Raw genomic sequence first — 22,297 nt, 5'->3', positions numbered from 1 at the left:
GGTAGCGGCAGTTGATAGATGGCCACAGTGAGGGCTGCACACAAGGCTGGCGTCCTTGCCGGCGGGGCCAGGCTCCGGCACCGTGCTGGGGAGCAGGGATGGGGCTGGTGCCTGCCTGCAGCACAGAGCAGGGTCTACAGGAGCACGGAGCGATGGAGGAACACCGCTGTGATAGGGCTGAGTTTGGCACACGGCTCCGTTACGCCCCACTCCCCCACACCTCCTCCCCGGCTTTCTTTTATATCTCTAGAATTAGTGCTTTGTTTGTGGATCGGTCCAATCGATGGGTCTGGGTATAAACATGGCAGCTCCAGAGCAGCCGTAAAGCACTATTAATTTTGGGAAGCGCTGTAGGGATTACATACATATTTAACAGCCGAAGCGCTGAACATTAGGATGGCGCCCGCTTCAGTAATGCATCTGCAGGTCTCAAACATTTCCTAGGGGGTAATTCTGAACTCTGTGAACCACTTATTCACGGACTATTTCACAATTTATTACTGAAAATGGCCAGACATCCAATTCACAAGCTCTCTCGGTTTGCTAATCGATTTCTCAGTGAAGGTGCCCTCAATTTCATAACTTCACAGTTCCCATATTGCTTGGGGAGAGCGGTGCTGGCTGCTGGGGTAATATTTCTCTTCCAACAAGTTGCTGTGATATGAGCAAAAAGGGGAAAAAATAACCTTTCATGCTTTCCCTTCTGAGGTTCCTCCTCTGGCTTTCCGGCACAGCAGGACAAAGGCAGAGTGCAAATGCACACACAGTTTAGGGATGTGGGTTTTTAGAGCCCGGTCTGGGAGGATGCAGTGGCTGCAGACTGGAGCTGAGCGCATTCCCTGTGGGCTGCAGGGTTCCCCCACCCCATATGCGGCCCCAGGTGCAGCACAGTCCATAGGAACTGGTGCTGTCTGCATGTTTTGCAGGTTGTACATCCTTGCAGAGCATGGGATGGAAGTGCTGCCCGAGAGAAATATATGAGAGGCAGATGGCTCACATGTCCCCTCCTGGCCCCATCGTTTTGCATTACGCCCTGGTCTTGGAGGGTCCCCCCAGGCAGACCTTTCCAGGCCCTGCAGTGCATCCTGACCCTGGCAGATGCCTTTCCCAGCTCCAGCCCATCTCTCAGCTCTATCTATCCCTGTCCTTCCTGCTGTCCCATGGCCTCACCCCACCCTTGCGGGCTCCTGCACCTCCCAGTGCTCCCCACACACCCTCCTTGCCCCCCCTCCCCCTGGACATGCCTTTTGCTTTGTCACTCCACTTGCACTTGTGCCATAGCTCCCATTGTGGCTGTTGCTTTCCATACCCATATCTGCTGGGGAGCTGTGGCTGCCCCCACTGCCGCTGCCCCATACACAGCCCTCGGTCTCATGGATTGCACAGCCTAAAGCTTTCAGCCTCAGAGGTCCCCCAGCAGCAGCAGCTGTCCACCCTCCCTCCCCAAAAATACAGGAGGACCGTGTGGCTGTGAGCTGGCTGTGTGGGGTTGCTGCTCCTTGTTCCTCTGTGGTGGTACTCCACGCACTGTGCGATACGGCCGTATCCAAACCAATGCCTCTCGTCATAACTCATTAGATAGAAAATAAAAATTCATTCTGATCCGATGCCTGCCATCAAATCCAATAGCCAACCTGAGGACCAAATGCGGCGTGACAGCTGGCAGCAGAGGGGCCCGCTAAGCAGCCGTGCTTTGCTGGGTAATGGCATTACTCGGAGCTGGCTTATCAAAGATGTGCTTAGGAGAGGGAAAGAAACGCGATTGTCACAGCTCAGCCCGGGTCTGGGGCTGTTCCTGGCATCACTGTGCAGAATACCAGCATCCCTGATGGGGGGCACCGAGCAGCCCAGCTGTGGGAGCCCACAGTGAAGCTGTGGGGGGTGCCCATGGGGTGTCCCGACACCCCTCAGGGCTCACACGGGGGGGGGGGGGGGGGGGGGCAGAGGGTGTGCTGAGCTCAGGGCAGAGCTGGGGAAGAGCTGTGGTCTCTTACCAGCACAGTGGTGACAATCAGAGATCGGTTGCTCAGCGAGTCCGTGACGTTGGGCCCTCGTCCCTTGGAGATCTCAGTGATGTTCAGACCATTGGAGGGGTTCCACGTACCCACCTGAAAGGAAGCGAGCAGACAGGAGGTGAGCTGCTGGGACGCCAGCAGTGCTCCCTGGAAATGGAACTTACTTCCTTTGGAAGCAAAGCTGACATCAGCTCCTTTCACCCAACCAAAGTCTGCTAGCACTGCTCAGCGTGGGTCACTGCTGCGCCGTGCAATGGGCTGCGTGGGGAGATGCTCGGGGAAGGCAGCAGGGTTGGGGTTTGGAGCTGAGTGCATCATTTGCAGCAGCACCGCGTGGGGTGGGCGGTCAGAACACGCTGACTGTCAGCTCTGGGCCAGGGCAGAGCAGAACCAAAGGGAGCAAAAATATAGCAAAGTTTGGTTTTAATTCCCTGAGCGGGGCCTTCCCAGGAAGGTGCCGGGAGCTGCGGGGATCACCACATCTCCTCCACGGCTCCTCCAGGTGCTCTGCTTTTCTCCAGCTGTCAATTTCAATAAGTCGTTAGGCTTTGAAGGTGTCTATTGACCCAGAAATAGCAAAACATGTCTCTATTTAGAGAAGCTGGCCGGGCAGCTCTAAGCCTGTTAACCCGGACCGTGCAGCACTGGAGGCTGGAGGAGCGTGGCGGCGCGGTGTGGGGTCGGCAGGCTTTGTAATGGGCGATGCTGCCTGGCAAAGAAACCTCATAGACTCCAGAGGAGTTTCCACGAGCGCCGTGAAAGGCTCTGAGTGTTTCAGGTGAAGCCCCTCTGCCCCCCACATCTCTTCTGTCCCAGCAGCTGCAATGCAAAGGTCTGCATTGCTGATGGGCGCAGGGGGTGTGAGGGCATCTCCCCTGCTCACAGCTCTGCGGGATGAGGCTTCTTTAGGACAAGGAAATCCACGGAACTTAAGGCTGAAGTAATGAGTTTAAAAAAACGACAGAAAGGAAAGGAAAAAGAAAACAAGTGCCTTAAGAGAGCTGTGCGGCTCAGATAGTCAAAGCACTTGTAATTAGGTTTAGTTAATGCTCCGGTAATCCCTGGAACATCCAGGAGGTATCGGGATCAGGAGTGCAATCCTAAAGCTCAACAGACATAAGCTGCTCTACATAATGCAGAACCCAAGCAGGATTTGTTTGCTGTTCAGCATTCTGTTATTTCAGATTAACTATTGACAGCGGCGCGGCGGCGGCGGCGATTTGACATCGATACTCGAGAGCCCCTCCAGAGCCCACAGGAAGCTTTCAGACAATGAGATGGTGAGCTGTGAAATGCTGGCATTGCTGCAGACAGAGGTTGCACACAATATATATGGAGCTGCGGGCGGTGTGTGGCACACAGCACTGATAGCAACGCGGTCCTATGGAGCACCCGACAGGCAGATGTGCAACGTGGAGCTGCACTGTGCGGTGCCTCACACATCCCTCTGCTAACCCAGCACTCCACAAAGCTGTGTTTTGGGTGCTGCTTCTTTTTTTGGTTCAGATTCTATGGGGAAAAAGAAGCAGATGGGGTACGAAGATCAGCGTGTGCTCGGTTTGTGTGAGATGGGCTCTGAGCAAATGGGGCTGGGGGTCTCAGGGTTTATCTGAAATAATGTTTTCCTCATTCTGCTCTTGGCACCAACAAATGCACTGCTTGGGGAGGGCTCTGCTGACCTGGAGATTTGTTGCTGAAAGCACAGAGCTATGAAGGTGTGGGGACAGCTTATGATAGAGAGAAGGGATGGAGCTGGGAGCTGGGATGGGATGGGATAGGAGCTGGGATGGGGTGGGATAGGAGCTGGGATGGGGTGGGATAGGAGCTGGGATGGGGTGGGATAGGAGCTGGGAGCTGGGATGGAAACACTCTGTGAGCACTGCAATTGATCCCCAACCCCAACCTGAGGAGGCATCTGCTCCCCTCGGCGGATTGCAGTCTGCTTCTGTCTGCTCCCAGCTGGTGTCCCTGTGGGATCCATCCCCTGTCCATGTCCACGAGCACAGGGCTCAGTGCCTTGTCATTGCTGCCAGCCCAGCACCTTGTGTGTGTCTGAAAGCAGACGGCTCCAGAGAGGGGATGGATGGCTGCCCCGGAGCGTGCAAACCTGCAGCACAGCTCTCAGCAGGGCCAGCACACAGCAGCATCACTCTGCAAAGGGCTCTGGGAGCCTTTGGTGTCCTCATGTGCGGGTTTGGAGCCCAGTGGGGGTCAGTGGTGGCCGCAAGGCAGCCTCGGGCTGTTCTGTTCTGCCTTAAACAAACAGACCTCACCTTGAAGCTGCTGCGTTAGAGGCTTTGGTGCTTTTCTTTTGAAAAGTAATTGGAGAAAAGGGAATGAAATCCCAGTGACCACCCAATGACCAGCATGGTGTCTGTGCCCCCCGAGACCTGCAGGTGCTGAGGCTGCAGCCCAGCTTCTGGGATGGCCAGAAAACACGCTTTGTTTTTTCCTTATCATCCCTTAAGTAACACAGAGGCAAATGAAAGTACACAGCGCATCCTCCAGAACCCAGCCTGTAATAAGTCAGTGCCATTTCCGAGCAATTTTTCCTTGTGGAAATCACACCAAGATGATGCTTTCAAGGGCTGTTTGGTGTTCTGTGAGCAAGCCGAGCAAGGAGCTGGGCGGGATGGGTTTTATCCCCCCCCCGCCCTGGGCTGGGCGAGCAGAGGTTAATGGCTGATCTGAGCATTCCTTCTGCTCCACGCTCTGCTGTGTCCCCAAGAAGTGCCACAAGCACTCCTGCAGCTGGGATCTGCAATCCGCCGCGCGTCGCTCCGGGGCTGTGAGTCACAGCGGAGGCATGGAGAGGGATCAGAGAAATCTTGCAGAATAAATATCCTTTTTATGTAGAACCCAGAAAACAGGGAAACAACGCAACCACCAGCCGCCTCCTCTGCGTCAGAGCTGTGCTGGGGCAGGACGGGCACTGCCTACCTTCTCAAGGCCGTCTTCTTTCAGGCTGATGATGTCCAAGTCAAAATCTGTGCGCAGACCGCTGCTCTTGTTGAAGACGATGCGGCCGGTGAGCCCTTCCCACTGGGCCTGGAGGGGGGAGGAAGAACACGGGGCTGTCAGTTGGCATCATAAATAAACTCCTTGCCCTCCGCTCTACTATCTTTTAATTAGTCCCACTCCTGGTTCTTCCTCCCCAAAGGACATGATTAATTAATGACCACCTCCGTCGCCGTGCGTTCTGCAGACGGAGATGTTCAGAGCGCTCTGCAGTCCCTGCGCCGGTTTTGTTCGCACCTTTTGTGTCCGACAGCTGTTGGGGCTGTGATGACTCAGTACAAAACTCCCCCATTCATCACGGCATCCTTGCGGGCTGCATTTATCCTTGTGGTGCTGATAAATGCCGGGCTGCGGGGTGCCCGGCTCTGGGACAGCTCCGGTTGAGCTCATAAATTAAGAGCTGCTTTTGGCAGGATGCTGATGCTCCCGAGGGGAATGGGAGCACCAATATCCCGAGCAGCGGGCAGCTGTGGGAGTGTTGGCCCTCCTGCAGTGTGACCTCAACAGGTGGCACTGCGGCCATCGCTGCAGCCGTGGTCACAGTGTGGGGCAGTGTGTGGGAGCGGTGCTTCTCGGGGTGCAATAGGGGCACACTTATCCCTGCACGGCGCCGTGTTGGTGCCGGAATGGGAAACGACAGGAGGGCACTGGTGTGTGAGCTCAGGGTAATTTGCAAAAGGAACCAACCAAACAAATTATTTACACTGTCTTTTGGCAGCCAGCTGGAGCAGCTTTCCACAGGAGGGAACAAAACATGAAAAAGGGGAGAGAGAGCGGCAGAGAGAGGAGAGATACAATCTTCAGAGCCTATTAAGAGGAGGTTCATTCTCTGCCTGTGATGGGAGCGATCCCTCTCGCTGCTCCCACATGGCTGTGCTGCCCAGGCTGGGTGCGGGGCTGTCTGCAGGGCATGCTGCAGCACCCTGACACCAGCAGTGTGCTTCTGTCTTCGTGCTTAAGGACTGTATGGGATTCTGTGCCCAGCCTTTTAGGTGCAACCCTGGACACGTGTCCTTTGCTGCAGCCGCTTCCTCGACTACCCATGCAAAAAGCCACTGCCCCAGAAGCTCCCAAAGGCCTGGGGGTAAACAAGGTGACTTTCCTACAAAGCCACTCTGGCAGGATCACACCATCTCCCTGCAGCTCTGCCTCCATTTGTTCTTACAAAGGGCTCTTTTTGCAGCCAGAGCAACACATGGGGTGCAGGTGTGGGGACTCGGGGGGGCAGGGGAGGGTTTTCACAGCCCTGGAAGCACCAAACCCTCTGCCATGTGTGCAGGTACGCCGCGCCGCTCCTGCTGCAGAACCATGGCAGTCCTTTTGAGCAATTAGAGCTGCAAATTGGGCTCTCACCTCCTTGATGAAGTTCATGAAGCGGCCGCCGAAGCGCCAGGCTTTGTGCCGGTGGCACTGCAGGGAATTCACCGTCATCTGCGGGGCGCGCTGATAGCACACGGACACCACGTGCACAGCATCATACAGCAGGGCAGCGTCTGTCTAAAGGGAAGGGAACGACATTTGTGGCCCTGCAGAGCGTTGGTGACATCCGTGCATACGGGGCAGAGCCGCAGCAGAGGGGGTTTCTGTTCTCCAGGCTGAAAGAGAACAGCTCTGTCCTGGAATCAGAGCTTGGCACAATGTCATCTGTCTGTGTGCGTCTATCTGGGCTGTTCCTGCTGCTCTAACTGCTGTGTTGTCGAATGGAGAAGCTAATTCTAAATGTAGGAGGTAGAAACAGAGCTTTCTTATTTCACCTCCTTTGTCTAAGGAGGGTAAAGCAGCATTACGTGAGAGCATCTTAGCCATGCGCTCACATACAAAGGGAAAGAAGAACCAGAAAAGCTGAGTGGCTTATCCCTGTGCGTGGAGAACCTTCCAGAACGACCCAGCCAGCACATCACAGGTGCAGAACGTCTGCCCACCGAACTTTTTGTTTCTGTGATGGCTTTGGGCACCATAAGGTGCCCCACCTCTCCTCCAAACACCGCTCAAGGGCACCGGGTTAATTTTACACCCCGGTGTGGTGAGTCCTGCTGGTGAAAACACATTGTTTGCTGGATTCCCAAAGCTGCAGAACGGTGTAGAACACAATGAAACAAATACCACAGCAAACAAAAGGGGAATATCCATCAGGATGTGGCCATGAAGAAAATCCTCCAGCACTGGCACTGTCCCCATGGTTGGAGCACCCGAGTGTGATGAGTGGCAGTGTGTGTCCTGCAGGCTCCTGGCACAGCAGTGGGGACAGACTTTGTGTGTTTGGAGCTGGGAGAGGGGCACGAGGACATGGCCAGGCAATTCCACGGGGAATGAGTGTAGTGCTGAGACCCTCCTGCACCCCTGCATGCAGCGCTGCAGAGGAGTAAAAGGAGAAGAGTGATGAGACTGTCCTCCAAGGGGAAATAAAGCAGAATAGAGGGGGACGAGGAGCCCTCTCAAGGTGAAAGTCTGGGAGCTGTGCTACCTGTGGGAAGGATCGGGAGGCAGACAGTCAGCAGTTACGGGGCCAGAGACAGCCTTGCAGGGAAGACAGATGGGTGAGCAGGTGCTGCACCTTCCGAGCCGTAACTCAGTGGAGCAGAGCTGCCATCAGGCCCTAAAAGGAGTCATCAGAGCTGCAGCAGAAGCTGTCTCTGGGCATAGCTGTGGCTCTTCCCTGCATCAATCTCAGCAAACTGCCTGGCTCAGTCCAGCCATGTGCTCTGCTCCTTCTTGGGGGCTGCTCGGAGAGACAAACCCCATCGTGCTCTGCCTATGGCAGCAGTGAAAGCTATGGATTTGATTGCCTTGTGCTGTCATCATGCTCTGTACCATCCTCACACCTTGTGCCATCACCATGCCTTGTACCACCATCACACCCCATACCATCACACCCCACATCCCCGTGCCCCACCCCATGATACCACATCCTATCACACGCTGTGCCCTCAGCACCCCCCACACCACAACGCCCCGTACCATCATCACGCCGTCGAGCAGCCCCAGCTCTGCTTTGGGCGCAGACTGCAGCCGCTCCATCGCCCACTTCTCGATGATGGAGGACACGTGGGGGTTCTCCACGTTGAGGATCCTGAAACCAGTCAGGTTCACTCCAGAGTAGCGGTATGGTTCTAGATCTAATGCATAAAGATCCTTGAAAGAGAGAAACCGGGTTAAGCACTGGGTTTAGCTGTGGGCTGTTTGTCTCTTTTGCACTGGGTTGTGCGTGCGCCATGGCAGAGCCCATGGGTGGGAGGCAGTGATGCTGCAGGGCTGTCTGCTGCAACCCATGCTGCTGTGTGCTGGCGGGGCTGGGAGGTGATGGGAGAGAATGTGCTGTGAGCACCGGAGCCCTCCGGGTGCTGGGGGTGGTGGAGTGACTCTGAATCCAGAGCGCCAGTTTGCAGACAGCTATCAGAGAGGAACGGAGACGCATCTCTTGACGTTCCAACCAGCCTACACAGTCTGCAAATGAATGAGAGTGCCCTTTATGCAACTGAAAAAAAACTCCCCCAGCCAGGCAGCCTTGAGCTGCTGGCAGCCGGCCCGCGGACATGGCTTGGCACACAGCAGGGATGGGCACTCCTTAATGCATCTCCTGGCTCCGGCGCTCAGCTCGAGATGGACTCCAGCTCAGGGACCATCCTCAGTGCCCCATCACTGCTGTGGGGCCGAGTGATGAGCCGAGGGCACAGTCCAGAGCCTGCACAGCCCGGATGGGAGCGGGGAGCTGCACGGGTGCAGTTGGGGCATGGGATGCGTAGCAGCCAGAGATTTTGGAGCTGCTTTGTATGTTGTGTCCGTACCAGCAGGATGTATCCGGGCTGTGTGCTCACCCAGACACAGCAGCAAGCTCTGTTCTGCCCGCAGGCAGCTGCAGAAACACCAGCCCTGAAACGCAGCGCCCTGAGCAAGGCAGAACACAATCAGGACTCACCAGCAGCCAGCACTTCGTGCTCGGTGGGAGATCTGAGTTCCTACGGCTGTTTTGCTTTCATAAGATTTAGGGGTTTGATCTCTCCTGGTGTGCCACCCCGTGACCCTGCACCCCAGGCTGGCTGCTGATGGATGCTGGGCTGTAACCTGCTGGAGCAGCCGGCAGAGCCGTTCATCACAGGCAGCACAGCGCGGGGCCTGGGCTGGGTGGGCATTTATTGGCTTTTTTGTTTTCCTGCTGAAAAATGGCAAGTGCAAACCTCACATCTCATTAAAGGGCACGGCTCAGGCCCGGCTGTATGCTGACTTTCAGATGGGTTACAGTGACCTGAGCTGCTTAAGCTCAGACATACGTATATCTGCTGTGGGGTCCACTGCTCCATGCAGTGCTGGGCTGTGCTCCCACCAGCACAGCTGGGCAGTGCAGAGCCCCACCGAGCATCAGAGCAGGCACAGGGGGGGGAATTGCCCTATCAGTTTCTCCTGCATTTTCCGCTCCTGTACAGCCACAAATTGGAACATCTGGTTCTATTTTCCACCTCATCAGCGTTCTCTTTTGTCACTTTTTTTTTTTTTTTTTTTTTACTGCAGATTTATTCTCCCCTCCCCTCCCCTCCCCTCTCCCGCTGCCTTCAGGACAGTTCTGCTCCCGGGGCTCTGAGGGTCCCTCCCCAGGTGATGCCGTTCCTCATGGGAGCAGCAGTGGGCACTCAGGGTGGGCACCATGAGTGCATGACGTCCTCATGTCCCCACTGCCCCACCTGAGCTCAGGGGTTGTGATTGTTTCCCTTTACACAAAACACAGGAGGACCTTTGCTTCCTTTGAGGCACTGGGGAAACTTCCATATTTGCAAAGAGCTGCTTTCCAAAGCTGCTGGGAAATCCCTGGAAGCGTTGGGCTCAGGGTACCATCCGTGCATGGGACATTATGGGATAGCAGAGCTACGCAGAGGGCTGTGCTCCTATAGGGGAGGCTGGGCTGGGGCTGCTGCTGCCGGAGCGCTGAGCAGAGCCGTGCTGCTGAGCACACTGCTGCAGCATTCCGTGCCAAGTGTTGATGCACTGCACTCGGTATTGACTGGGGACCTTTTAGAAACATTCAGTATAACATAATAGACTAATTCATTAGCACCCCATGGGTCTAGTACTGTAGACGCCGAAGCACATGCGTTGCAAGCTAGGAAAACATTGCCTTAAGGAATGACAGATTAAAATATCTTTCCCATGATATAACTGTTATTTCAGGAAAGTGGCATTAATTGTGATTGCTTATCTATTAATTTATTATAATTCTTCTTTTCCCGCCTCCAGGCTGTACCTACACATGAAATGTACTCTAGGCTCAGCTGGGGCTGATTAATAGGAGGTTATCTGGGAAATGCTTAAAGCTGCCTGGAATAGATAATAGTAGCAGGGGTAATTAAAATGTCTTTTGCATTTGAAAAATAATTTTTTTTTCCAGTTTTTAAGGGTTAGTTTTGTCTGCTGCTTTCCTAAAGGCAGGGAGATAAATTGGATTTGCAAAATCACGCAGCACTCAACAGCAGAGTAGACAATAGCATCCCGAGTGGGAACAAAAGCAGAGCGCCGGAAAGCCCAGACCAGAATGGCTCCTGGTGTTGGGAAGAAGTGGCCCATGGATAATGAGAGCAGAGTTCATCTCATGCCCAGTCCTCTCTGCAGAGCACATGGGATGGAGCTGCAATGGTGCTCGGGCTGCTGCTGGTTCTGCTGGGTTGTTCAGCCCAGCTCTGCTCCCACCCCTCCCCAGCATCCCACCCCTCGCCCTGCAGCCCCCCATTATGGGGATGGTTGGGGTTCCAGAGCAGATACGTTACCAGCGTGGTGAAGATGAAGTGGTAGTACTCCGTCATCATTCCCATTGCCATGGCCTTGGGGAGAAGAGGGAAAGGAGGTTAGTGAGGGAAAGGAGGGGGTAAAACTCTCCTCCAAGGAGCAGTGATGCAGTGGCGCAGACTGCACGGGGAGTGGTGGGTCACCATCCCTGGAGCCGTTCGGAACTGTGGGGATGTGGCACTCGGGGACGTGGTCAGTGGGCATGGTAGGGTTGGGCTGGGGTTGAGCTTGGAGCTGGGGGATCTCGGAGGGCTTCTCCAACCTCAGTGATTCTGTGATTCTCCGATTCCATAATCAGGAGACGGTCGTAGCTCTCCCTGTGGTGCTGACTGTGAGCGTGCTTTCTGCACAAAAACACATGCAGGAGCACTTTAAAATCTCCACTGATGGGAAAGCAACTTCACGTCCCCCAGGAGATGTTTACTTCCCTTGTTTTCTGCTGAAATTACTAGGGCAGAATTTCGCTCCGAGGAAGGAAGTGACAGTTTGGGAAGAAGCAGGATGTCAAAAACCACGGGCAAAGGAAAGGATGGAGAGCACAAGCCTTGACATTGTACCTCTGGGGTGCGCCTTCACCCCGAGATTCTTGGGAATGTCTTTTTGAGAGCCTCGTGCCTCTGTTTTGTGGGGCTCTCAGAGCTGCACACCTGGGTGCAGAAATAGGGGATGTGAGGTGTCTGTGAGGCCACGTGAAATCAGAGGAGCAAATGGGGGGTTCAGGTCCAGGAGGTGGTGGTGGGTGACAGCCCTGCCCTGCTGTGGGCAGCCAGCCCTGCTCCTGCAGCACCAGCACAGCCGCCATCTGGGTTGGTGGGGAAATAAATCCATGGTGGACCCGGAGTGGGAGCTGTGGGTGAGCCCCAGGATGGGATGGGAGCTCCATCAAAGTGAAGGCAGCACATCTGCGCGCTGTGGAGAGCTGCAACTGTTTGGAGACAGCTGCCAAGGGGAGCAGAGGGGCTGGGGAGCAAAAGAACGGGCATACGGCATTACAAAGTGACCAGAAATGGGCACGGTTGGAGAACACAGATAACGCCCGTGAGCAGGCAGAGCTCTCCCATAGGGTCCTGCAGTGATTTGTTTGTCCAGGAAGGAAAGGAATGGAGTGGCCGCTGCTCCTGACAAAAGAGCAAACCCTGCTGACGCGCAGAAGGGCTCAGAGAAGTTCCTTCCCTGCAGCCCCCCCTCCTCCATCTCCCTCACGCTGCACTCGCAGTGACGAGCGGAGCAGATGGCACAATAAACTATAATAAACCACATGATAAGTGAACAGCACTGAGCACAGCCAGCATGCTAAAATAATAGGCAGGAGACAATGAGTCCCTTCTATTGCTTTCTTTAATAATCCCTCCTAGGCTTTCTGATTTCTCTTCATTTTGCATCAAGCAGGTTGCAGGAGAAGTCTCTTTCTCAGCTTGCTTTCCCGGCCCTTCAGGGCATCTATTTAATCTGTATGGCAGCGTCTTGCTGGGCTGATCTGAGCAGCACTCTGCCTGAGACCGTTTCCCTCTGTCTGATGCTGACCCTGCCACGTAATGGCACTTGGGTGAGAGATGCTGGGCCAGCAGCTGTGACAGAGCCAGGAGACAGGGAAGGAGGGGGGGAGCCCGGTGACAGCAGATCACTGACACCTGCCTTAGAGTGCAAGAACTTCACACGGTACCATGGAGGACACGGCTGCTTCCCTGCTGCAAGGAGTGGGGCTGGGTGAGAGCTGACGTTTTCCCTGGTGCTCAGCGGTGCCACTTTTGCATTTGTGCAGGATGGCCCAAAGGCTGCCTTTAGGAGAGCTAACATGGGATGCACGCGCTGGACCTTCTGCTGTAGGCACGGCTGAGCCCGTGTCCCCACCCTCACCGTCCCCACGTCCCCCCGTGTCCCCACGTCCCCCCGCTCACCTGCCTGAGGATCTGGGCTGCCATCAGGTGGCTGCAGTCGAAGATGATGCGGAACTCCCGGCCCCGCTTCATCTCCTTCAGCAGCGGCCGCGCATCGTCCGTGTCCAGCGGCAGCTGGCGGATCTTCAGGCGGATGTTGTACCGTGATGGGGCCATGATGAGCTCCTGCAGCCGGATGAGGCCTTCAGGCATTGCACAAAGACAAACCCAGAGCGTTACGGGATGGGCTGCCCTGCCCTGCAGGCGGGCATCAGAGTACGCTGTTTCCTTTTGGTAATTCTATGGGATGCAGTCGAGCCGTTCCTCCCTGCCCCGAATGCTAAAGGTCTGGCAAAGTAAAGGGCAGAGCTGGGTCCTGGCACTGGGTGGGAAGAGGGGAATAGGGCTGCTGCCAACCTTGGTCATCTCTGTTGTCAAACTGCTTTTTCTTAAGCAAATATGCCCTTGAGAAAGGACAGGCTGTGATAATTATCTACACGACAAATTAAAGTCCGTGGTATTTATCATGCACAACAGCAAAAGAAACAAATGAAAATGCACTTAGATTTATGAATAGCGTGGTTCATAGCAGGCACTTAATCACAACTCGTAACCGTCTCGCTGTCCTTAGAATTCATTCCTGTTTTATGTGGAAGGTACAAAGCTGTGCTGAATGCAGCTGAGCAGGAGCTGTTGGTATCTCATGCTGCAAGAAGGAGTTCAGCAGATGCCTATCGCAGGCAGGAAAAGCAAAGCGAGTCCTCGTGCGTAGTAGAAGTGCATTAGAATATGCCACGAAGGGAACATACTGTGACCCACATTTGCAAAACAGGAATGTCAAACTGTGTTCTCATCAGCCCTCCCCTAAAGAAACCATTTGGTTTAGTGGAATGAGGTTGGACAGGCTCTCCAATGTGTCTTTTGTTTCTGCTCTTTTTGAATCTATAGCGCTGTGCAGCTCTTTGCTTTGTTTAACCATCAACAGCATTCTTTAAGTGAAGAACTTTGTCAGCTATTTTCTTTTTACAGAATTAGCCAGAAAACAAAACAAAACAGAACTTTGCAGAACCGCCTTTGCTTTCAGCTGGGAAAGTGCATCCCCAATGGCAGCCATGGAGCTGGGCCAGGCACTGCCCCACAGCGCTGATCCCCCCCATCCCTCTGTCCCAGCGCCGGCTTCCATCTGCCCAAGGATGGGAAGCTCTGGGAGGGACCCCGGGCCATTCTGCACACTGCGACATTTGGCTTCCAGAAGGGTCCCTGAGAGCACTTCCTAAACGGGACCCACAATAAGAAATCTCCCGGATTCCTCCTTTCAAAGCACCTCCTCCACCTACCTGTGCTGTCATCGTAAACCACGGTGGCTGACCTCCATTTCAAGTACTGCACCAGGTCCAGGATGGCATGGCTAAGGGAAGCGTAGTCGGGATAAAGGTTGACATAGAAAGTGTCCTTGTTATCCAACGGGTGGTGCTTCCACCGGAGCTGGATGTGCGGCACCTCCAGGGCATTGCAGATGGATTGCACGGCGTTGGTGCACGAGCCTTGGGACGGTCCGAATATTGCTACGACGCCGAGAGCCAGCTGGTCACAGGCTGCGAAGGAGGGAGAGGCCATCAGCAGAGCGAGGCAGCAGTGTGGGGTGGGGGCAGTGGGGGGGATGGACAGACTGAGCCGTGGAGATGCCAAAGACATCACTCACCTGCGGCCAGAAGGCCGCCCAGCCACCCCTGCCTCTTTGGCATCCTTTGTGCTGAGCCCCCCGCGCCCATCCCATGGGGTGTGCTCTGGGGCTGACACCCCCTGGGAGCAGCTCGTTTCCATTGATCCGAGCTGAATGTGCTCCAGAGGGTAATTACCTCTTGATGGGAGTGTGGACGGGGGCTGCGTTGGGTATGAGCACAGAAACGATCAAAACGGCCCCGACAAATGCGTTCTCCCATCAATTTTAATAGAGTTTCTTTTCTGCCAAATAATGCTTCCCCGAGCTCCGCTGAAGCTTTCACCGAGAAATTAAAGCAGAACAGCTGCATTTAGGGCTGGAGGCACTTCGGGGGGAAAAAACACTGAAGTTTTTCACAGGAACAGATTATTTCTCAGTCGCCTCTGCTGCCTCCCTCCAAATCAAAGGGCAGCGTGGGGCTCTGTGACAGCCCTGCTTCATTGCAAGGCCTTAGGAAAGCTGCCCTGGAAGAAAGGAAGCCGACGTTCTGCACCGGGGAGGTTTGAATTGCTGGGGATACAATGAAATAAACACAGAGCGGCCGACAGACCTGCGTGCAGGATGAGAAGCAAGCACTGAAAGGAGCTTTGTGAGGACAAAAGGAGCAGTCGCTGCCCTGTGTCAGTGGGTCAGCTCTGCACTGAGCCCACGGCTGCAGGGAGAGCATCGCCCGCTCACCTTTCTTGGTGGCTTCAAAGCTGTCGTGGAAGTGTATCCTCTGGATGTCGTAGGTCAGCGTGGTGTTGGGCAGCAGCGTTCTGTTCCTGTTGATGATGTTGGCAGAAAATCGGAAGGCTTGCTCCTCTGCGCTCATCACCTGCGTGTTGGGGCCATCGGTGTACTCAAAGATCCCCCCTGGAAGACAAAAGGAGAGGGATGGAGCCGTGGATGCTGTGGTTATGGTGAGGGATGGCGAGGGATGAGCAAGGGCGAGAAGGCTCGGATGGAGCTGTGCCGTCAGCAAGCTGAACAACAGCGTCTCCCAGGCTGCAGTAGAACCATGAAATGATTCTGATCATTGGGGGTTTTGTAGGTGCTGCCCAGGGGAGCGTTCAGTGTCAGCTTTTCAGGGCAACAGGGAACAAATCCGATGTCTTGGAGCATCAGTCCGAGGCAGTGCGTGGCATGCTGTGGGAGCGGGGCCAGCCCTGGGGAGGAGCACGCTGCAATGCTGGGCTGTGCCCTGCACCCTGTGCCCCGAGCTGCTGCTTTTCATGCCCTTTCAGTGCCCTCCTTGTCTTCCATCGTTCCTCTCCTTTGCTCATCCAAGTCCTTAATTCAGACCAGCAGGGTTCTGCCTACCCCACAGCATATCTGCTCAATAATGCACATCTCGAACGCGTGCTTCCCCGTGCTCAGGAGCTGTTCGTGCCATTACACCTCCCCATGGGCAGCGAGCTCATGTCGTGGCTCTGCTTGGCTCCTCAGCTCTGGATTGCTACGTCTTGTCCTCAATTCCCTGCTGACAGCCAACCTAATGGAAGCAACTCGGGGTGGCTGTAAATTATGCACTTGTACAGCATTGTGGGCACAGCCCTGCGCCCTTCGCAGAGCTGAGGAAAGGCTCACAAACCCTGCTGAGTCTTATTAAAAAGTAAACCAAAATAATTAATGGATGAGCGAGATAAGCAAGTGCAACTGGTAACAGATGGGCTCCGGGTTCGTTAGTGGAAAGAAAATCTTCCTTTTCAATTTAAGGCGGACCTAAAGTATTTCATTGCAGGCATTGGAGTTGTTCACTGGATGTCTCCAGCGGGAAGAAGTATCTTGGGTCTCAGTAGTAACATGGGCAATGAGGGGAAGAGTGAAGGAAAGACTCTGGAGACCCATTTCAATCCTATGGGATCTCCAAGGAGCCACTTACGACTAACATAGGATGCCCAGCAGTGTGGGCCGGAGCCCGGGATGGCTGTCCCAGAGCCCCATGCTCACCGGATCCTGCTGAAAGCTCTGGGTGTTGAGAGATGGATTCATCCCTATCAGCCTGTGCACGCTGGTGGCTCCTTCAAGTTCCACAGGGTAGGGAAGACTCTTGCTCAGTATTACACCAGAAACAATAAGCAGGAATAAAGTGAGCACGCGGTTCATCCTTTCTGTTCCAAGATTTACTGTCCAGAACACTGTAGCAAAGGATTTTTTGTTTTCCAGCATCACCCCGGAATGATAACTGGGCTTGTGTGCCATCGATCACCCAGCAGCTGACACGAGGCCCGGAGCTTTCAGAGCTCCTTTGCAGCACGTCTTAGTAGGGCACAATACAGAAGGTCTGCCGACGTGGATTACTGCTGCTTGAGCCCAAATAAATTCCCATTGCAGACATCCAATTGGATATAATAGGTTTTTTGACAGAAACAAATTTTCCATGTAACCACCCAATAGCTTGAATTTAGTACCAGGCAGTGGGAGCGGGCAGGCAGGAGCCGTATATTTCTGGCTGCAGTGCTGGGTGCTGCAAACATCGGGATGTGGGGAAATCTGTGCTTGCAGAGGTGCCAGCAGCAGGCACCACTGAGTGCTCAGCACCGAGGGATGCTGTGTGCTGCCTCTCTCCTGGCTCTGGGTCTCTCCTTCAGATATATTCATTGCAATCATTATTTAAAGAGCCTAATAACCGGCTTGGAACAGCTGATTAATGCATAATCTTCATCGTGATTACATAGCATAACTGGCATTAATTTGAAAAGGCAGCTAATTATGAAAATAATTGTTGCAGCTTTTCCATTTGAGCGAAGTGGAGATGATTTGTGGGATGGCATCGGCTTGCAGATCACGGGCCGACTTGGGACCCCCTGCATCCCTCAGTGCAATGTGCTGCAGGGTTCCAGCAAGCAGCTGTCCACTGATAGGCACAGGGAAGTCAGCACAAGGGCTGAAAACTGAGCATTTACCCTCAAAATGAACATACAGTGGCCATTCCATGGGCACGCCAGAATTCCCAGTGGTGCTGAGGGCAGACGGAGCTCAGAGGGGCTGTTGGCTCTGCAGGGTGCGATTGCTGCAGGGGGATAGGGGCCGTGCTGAGCTCCTCTTGGGTGGAACACAGAGAGCCAACAGGCTGTAAAAAGCCAACAGTAGAGCAGCTTCCACTTTTATATACTTGTAAAGCAGTTTTATCAGAGATAGTAAAACTAAAGGCACTCTGGTGTGGCTGCCTCTCACTCAGCTGGTTCTGTCTCCGCCCCGGTGCTGCTGAAGTTATTTCCAGTGCTGGGGAGATCAGTGGCTGCTGCTCCCTGATGGCATCTTTGTCTCTGCAGATCACATCTCCTCCTCCCGCTCACTCACAGTCCTGTGCTGAGTTCAGGGATGCTGGCAGCACCCGGTCCTGCAGAGGTTCGGAGGGCATTCACTGCACAGTGCACCCAGGAAGGCACCGTGCTGTTCCCTTGCCCAGGCAATGACACACAGATCCACCCTGCAGTGCTATGGGCTGCTCGGCTCACAATGAGGTTCAGACTGTGTTCGTTTGCATGTATTTTTTTTTTTTCCCCCAAAACCTTCTTTTTGTGCCATGTTTGGTATGATGGGAATCAGATCTGGGAACCAGCCCATGGGAGATGCCCCAGTGCAGAGCGCAGAGTGCTGCTGGATGCTCTCCATCATCAGCACTCACTGTAAGCAGCTGGTGGTGGAGCAGACTGGGGAGTGCGGGATGGGATGCTCAGAGTGGCAGTGCAGGTCTTTGGGTGGGCTCCATGCACTGCAGCTCTGTGCTTTTCTGCAGTATCTGGGGAAGGCACGGGGAGCAACACTGAGTCATCACATCCCAGCAATGGCTGGGATTCTGACTTCTTGGAGTTCAGGTATCAATCACCAGGCAGGTTAAGTAAATGTTTGTCTTTTCCCTTTAGAGTAGGCTAATTGCTCTCCAGAGAATGTCAATCAGCAGATGAGAAAGCACACTAATTAGGATCTGCTTCATGTCTTATTATTTTGTGTTACTCAGTCTGACTGGATGGCCACTGACACTGCTGCTGAGGTGGGAATTGAGCAGCAATTCATAACGAGAACCCAAAGCAAAAGGCTGAAGCTGTGCCTGGGATGTGGAGCTCTGGGAAGGGCTGAGCACAGCTGAGCCCAAACCTGTGCTGAGCCCAGCACTGCTGCCCCATCCCGACCAGGGCTGGTGGGAATCCAAAGCTGTGCCAGGAGAGCAGAGCTGTGTCCGGGCCCCATCCTCTGCTTCACCCTCTCAGCTCTGCTGTGTTGAGTGCAATCAGAGCTGCTTTCAGCTTTGCAGGAAGCCGGGTCAGGAAAGTCAGAGCCGTTGAGGTTTTCCCTTCCTCCCCTCTCCCCCGTTTTTAACAAAACAAACAGCTCCATCCTCAGCAAGAACTTCCTCCAGCGCTCGGTGCATGGTGCCATCTCATCTTCTACTCCGCACAAAATCGCGGAGTTATTTAGCTCTGAAGAACAACCATTCTGATAACACTTCTCTCTCCCCCGCTGACAGTGTTGTTAACACATTTAGACAGCTTTCTGACAGCCTTTCCGTGTGACATCCTGGCAGAAGTGCTGGGTTTGAAAGCGCTCTCGCTGGGTGCAGTGCAGGAGCTGCTGCCTCCCCTCGCCCTGCGCCCTGGGGTGGCACTTCGTCCCCTTCTGCTGTGCCCTGTTTTGGGGATGGTGTGAGCACGGGGCTGAGCCTTGCACATCTCCTGCCTGTGCATCCGCCAGGGGAGGTTTGGGGCTTTGCTCCCACTGCTGGGAGTGGTGCAGTGAGGGGACGGCACTGCTTTGCTTTGTGTGTCCCCAGGGCTGTGTGTGAACCCTCAGGGAGAAATGGGAAAGCACCGGTGGGGAGCAAAGGGCTCCCTGAAGTTGTGCCCAGAGGACGGAGTGAACACTGCCCAGTCGTAGAATCACAGAATCATTCAGGCTGGAGAAGACCTCTCAGATCCCAAAGTCCAACCCCACGCCCATACATCCCTCATTGCCACATCCCTCCGGTTCTGAACACCTCCAGGGATGGTGATGCCAGCACTCCCAGCACAGCCTGTGCCAATGCATCCCCACTCTTGGAGAAGGAATTTCTCCTACTATCCAACCTGACCCTCTCCTGGTGTAGGACTACTACCAGGACTGCCTGCTCAGCACGTGGCCACTGCAATAGTACCAAATGCGATGGAGGCAACAGAATGCACAGGCAATATTGCTACAGAGGAAAAGAAGAGCAACAACTACTTATTCCCCCCCCCCACATTCTTCTACGTTTCCTAAGAAGCTGTTCCCACAGAACACTCCAACCCTGGACACAGCTTCCCTTAGTCTGTGACCCCATGGTGAGGGAGTGGGGGTGATGCCGGCATCAGAGCTGCCCCCACTGAGCAGCACAGGGACAGCCAGGTATTTGCTGAGTAACGCCAAGGAGATGAATCCGAGCAGAAAATGAAATCTGTGCAGCTGATGTCCCGTAAGGAGGGATTTCCTCCTGCCAGGGCAGCACGCCCAGCTCGGCGCCGAGCCGCGCAGTGCAGCTCCCAGGAGACGGCATCTCCCTCTTTCTTCATCCTCATATTAAATATGCAAAATCTTATTTCATTTGCACTGTATTAGGTACTCCACGTCGCGAGGGGTGACATCCTTCTCCTATGGATAAGCCGTTTAACGGATGAGCAGTCAAGTGGCAAAGAAATACATTATTAATGTTTCTGGTTAAATTAACTGATTAAGAGCACTGTAGCTAAAATGTATGTATCAGCACTTTAGCCTCACTAAATGAGAAATTAATGGAATTTGGCGGCTCGTTCTGTAACGAGGAGTAGATCAGGGCGGGCTGAGGGGCTGTGCCCAATGGGACACCCGCAGGGAACTACAGGGTCTGGCTCTGTGTCCCCACTGCCGGGTTGTGGTGGGGGGACGGAAGGGGTGGGGGGCTGCCGGTGCACCGGGGCAATGCGGGGGCACTGTGGGTCGGGGTGGGGCTGCTGCAGCTCCTGGCACTGCTCCTCGTTTGCACGGGGTGAGCTCTGTGCCCTCGCAGCAGCCCCGGCCAAGAGCGGATCAAAGCGCCGAGCGGAGATCAAAGGCCTTCTGCAGTGCTACAGCAGAAAGGAATTAAGCGAGCAACAGATCTCCTAATGATATTTACATTTCTCATTTGCATAGAACGTGATTAAAATGGAACGGGCTTTTTTTTTTTTTTTTTTTCTTTCTTTTAAGCAGGCTCAATTAATTAATTAAAAAAAGTGTCATCGTGGTCTCCTAGGAGTAGATTCCATCAAGGTAAGGGCGATGGAAATGCCAGGAAGAGTCAGGCTTACCCAATGCACAGTGTGGCACAGCAGCTCTGGGTGCAGGTGGGGGCAACACTGGGTGCAGGGGATAGCAGAGATGGATGCATGGGATAGAGCTGGATGCATGGGATAGCAAAGCTGGGTCCATGAGATAGAACTGGGTGCAGGTGGGAGCAGAGCTGGGTGTATGAGACAGGAGCATGTAGATCTGGATCTGTTTTTGCTGGGGTTGCCACCAATACAGAACTGACCCACAGTGTTTCCCTATGTCGCGCCCTGCCACACTGTCACTGCTCTGCTCCCCGAGCCTTTCTGGGGCTGTGTATGCTCAGCAGCTGTCCTGGCAGCACTGCCTGGAAGTGGGAGTGGAACGCAGAGGTGTCCCACACTGGAATGAAGTCTGAAATAAAACCCCAAACCCAATTAAAATCAGAGTTCCCGCATGTTAATTAAATTCCTCTTAAATATTCATTGCGAGGCCCCAGCTAATAAATGTTAAAATCCACCTGGCGTGCAGCATTGCAATATTAGGCTTAAGGAATCGAAATTAAATCCTACACTTCATTCACAACGTAACCAAATAGTGGCACTCAATTGTTTCCCATTCTCCTGTGGATGCCTCCAAAAACGGCGAGATGAGGAGCGGAATAGCAAACGAGGCTCTGCAAATATTATGACATATTGTTTGTCATCTGCCCTAAATATTTAACAGTTCGGTTTTGCAAGATTGTTGTGCCACCTGCTGAGAATTCGCTCCTGATAGATACGGGGTTTGATTGGCAAACAGAGCTCTGTTATGGAGCTGAGAATCCCAAACCCATAGTGGGGTCCTCCTGGTTGGCGTCCTGTCTGTCCCTCCCCACTCTTTGTAATAGAAAGCATTGAGAGAGGGGAAAAAAGCACAGAGTTCTCTGGAAAGGTGGTTTCTGCTGCGTCCCTCTGCCCAAACTCCTCTGCAGGGAAAGAGATGAAAGCTCTGTAATAGATTTCATTTCCCCATCCCTCACTCTCTGCTCACAAACCACACATGGAGTGGAGGGATGCGCCTGGAGCTGCAGGAGAACTTGAGTGTCCCAGAAACATTCAGAATGGGCCAAAAGAAGACCTTTCCCTCTGGTAGAGGAGAACAAAACAGGTGGCAGAGCCCAGGAGCCGTCTGTGCCCCCTGCAATGGGGGGCTGCAGGGATCCGACTGCCACGGGGGCAGAGCTGAGAGCAGCGGAGCCTGAACTGCACCCAGTGAGAGCTCATGGAGCTGCGTGTTCATTAATGCCACTGAGCCAACCGAGCAGCTCGCAAACTGAAGCGGGTCAATTATGGGTTTGGTAGCTCAGAAAAGGGGAAACTTCAAGAATGCTCCATTTACAGAGGAGGTGGGAGAGGAAAACTTAATGAAAGGATTCATATGCAATGCAAAAGGGGCATTGTTGCTGAGGGCTCCCAACTTTACCGTGAAGGGCAGTGGGTGAGCTGCTCTGTGCTGACCCCAGCCCAAAGCCCGGGGGCTGTGTGGGCACTTGGTCGTGTATTGCTGCATGATGGCTTCCCAGGGATGATATTGATCCGTGTGGAGCTAATTAATGAGATGCAATGCGCCACTGTAACGAGAGTCGTGTGGAGCAAGCTGCTGTGCAGGGCTGGGCAGGGCTGGGGGTT

General features: G+C 54.1%; 1 protein-coding gene across 2 annotated transcripts in view; it reads right to left on the bottom strand.

Annotated features, from left to right (window-relative positions):
* Positions 1-22,297, bottom strand: part of GRIK3 (glutamate ionotropic receptor kainate type subunit 3) — a 72,604-nt gene that overhangs the window by 20,956 nt on the left and 29,351 nt on the right. For both annotated transcript variants that reach the window (XR_001469937.4, XM_417766.7), the window contains exons 2-9: positions 15,084-15,260; positions 14,020-14,277; positions 12,704-12,885; positions 10,787-10,840; positions 7,992-8,165; positions 6,387-6,530; positions 4,956-5,063; positions 1,995-2,108 (exon numbers count right to left, since the gene is read on the bottom strand). Coding sequence is in view for 1 of the 2 variants with exons in the window: in XM_417766.7 (XP_417766.4) it covers positions 1,995-2,108; positions 4,956-5,063; positions 6,387-6,530; positions 7,992-8,165; positions 10,787-10,840; positions 12,704-12,885; positions 14,020-14,277; positions 15,084-15,260 (1,211 nt within the window). In the remaining variant the exon portion in view is untranslated. The remainder of the gene's footprint in view (positions 1-1,994; positions 2,109-4,955; positions 5,064-6,386; positions 6,531-7,991; positions 8,166-10,786; positions 10,841-12,703; positions 12,886-14,019; positions 14,278-15,083; positions 15,261-22,297) is intronic.

Source organism: Gallus gallus, chromosome 23 (assembly GCF_016699485.2).
Source record: "Gallus gallus isolate bGalGal1 chromosome 23, bGalGal1.mat.broiler.GRCg7b, whole genome shotgun sequence".
In the NCBI taxonomy this organism is placed as follows: domain Eukaryota; kingdom Metazoa; phylum Chordata; class Aves; order Galliformes; family Phasianidae; genus Gallus; species Gallus gallus.
The sequence above is the reverse complement of the archived record's forward strand: the minus strand, read 5'-3'. Positions and strand labels throughout refer to the sequence as shown.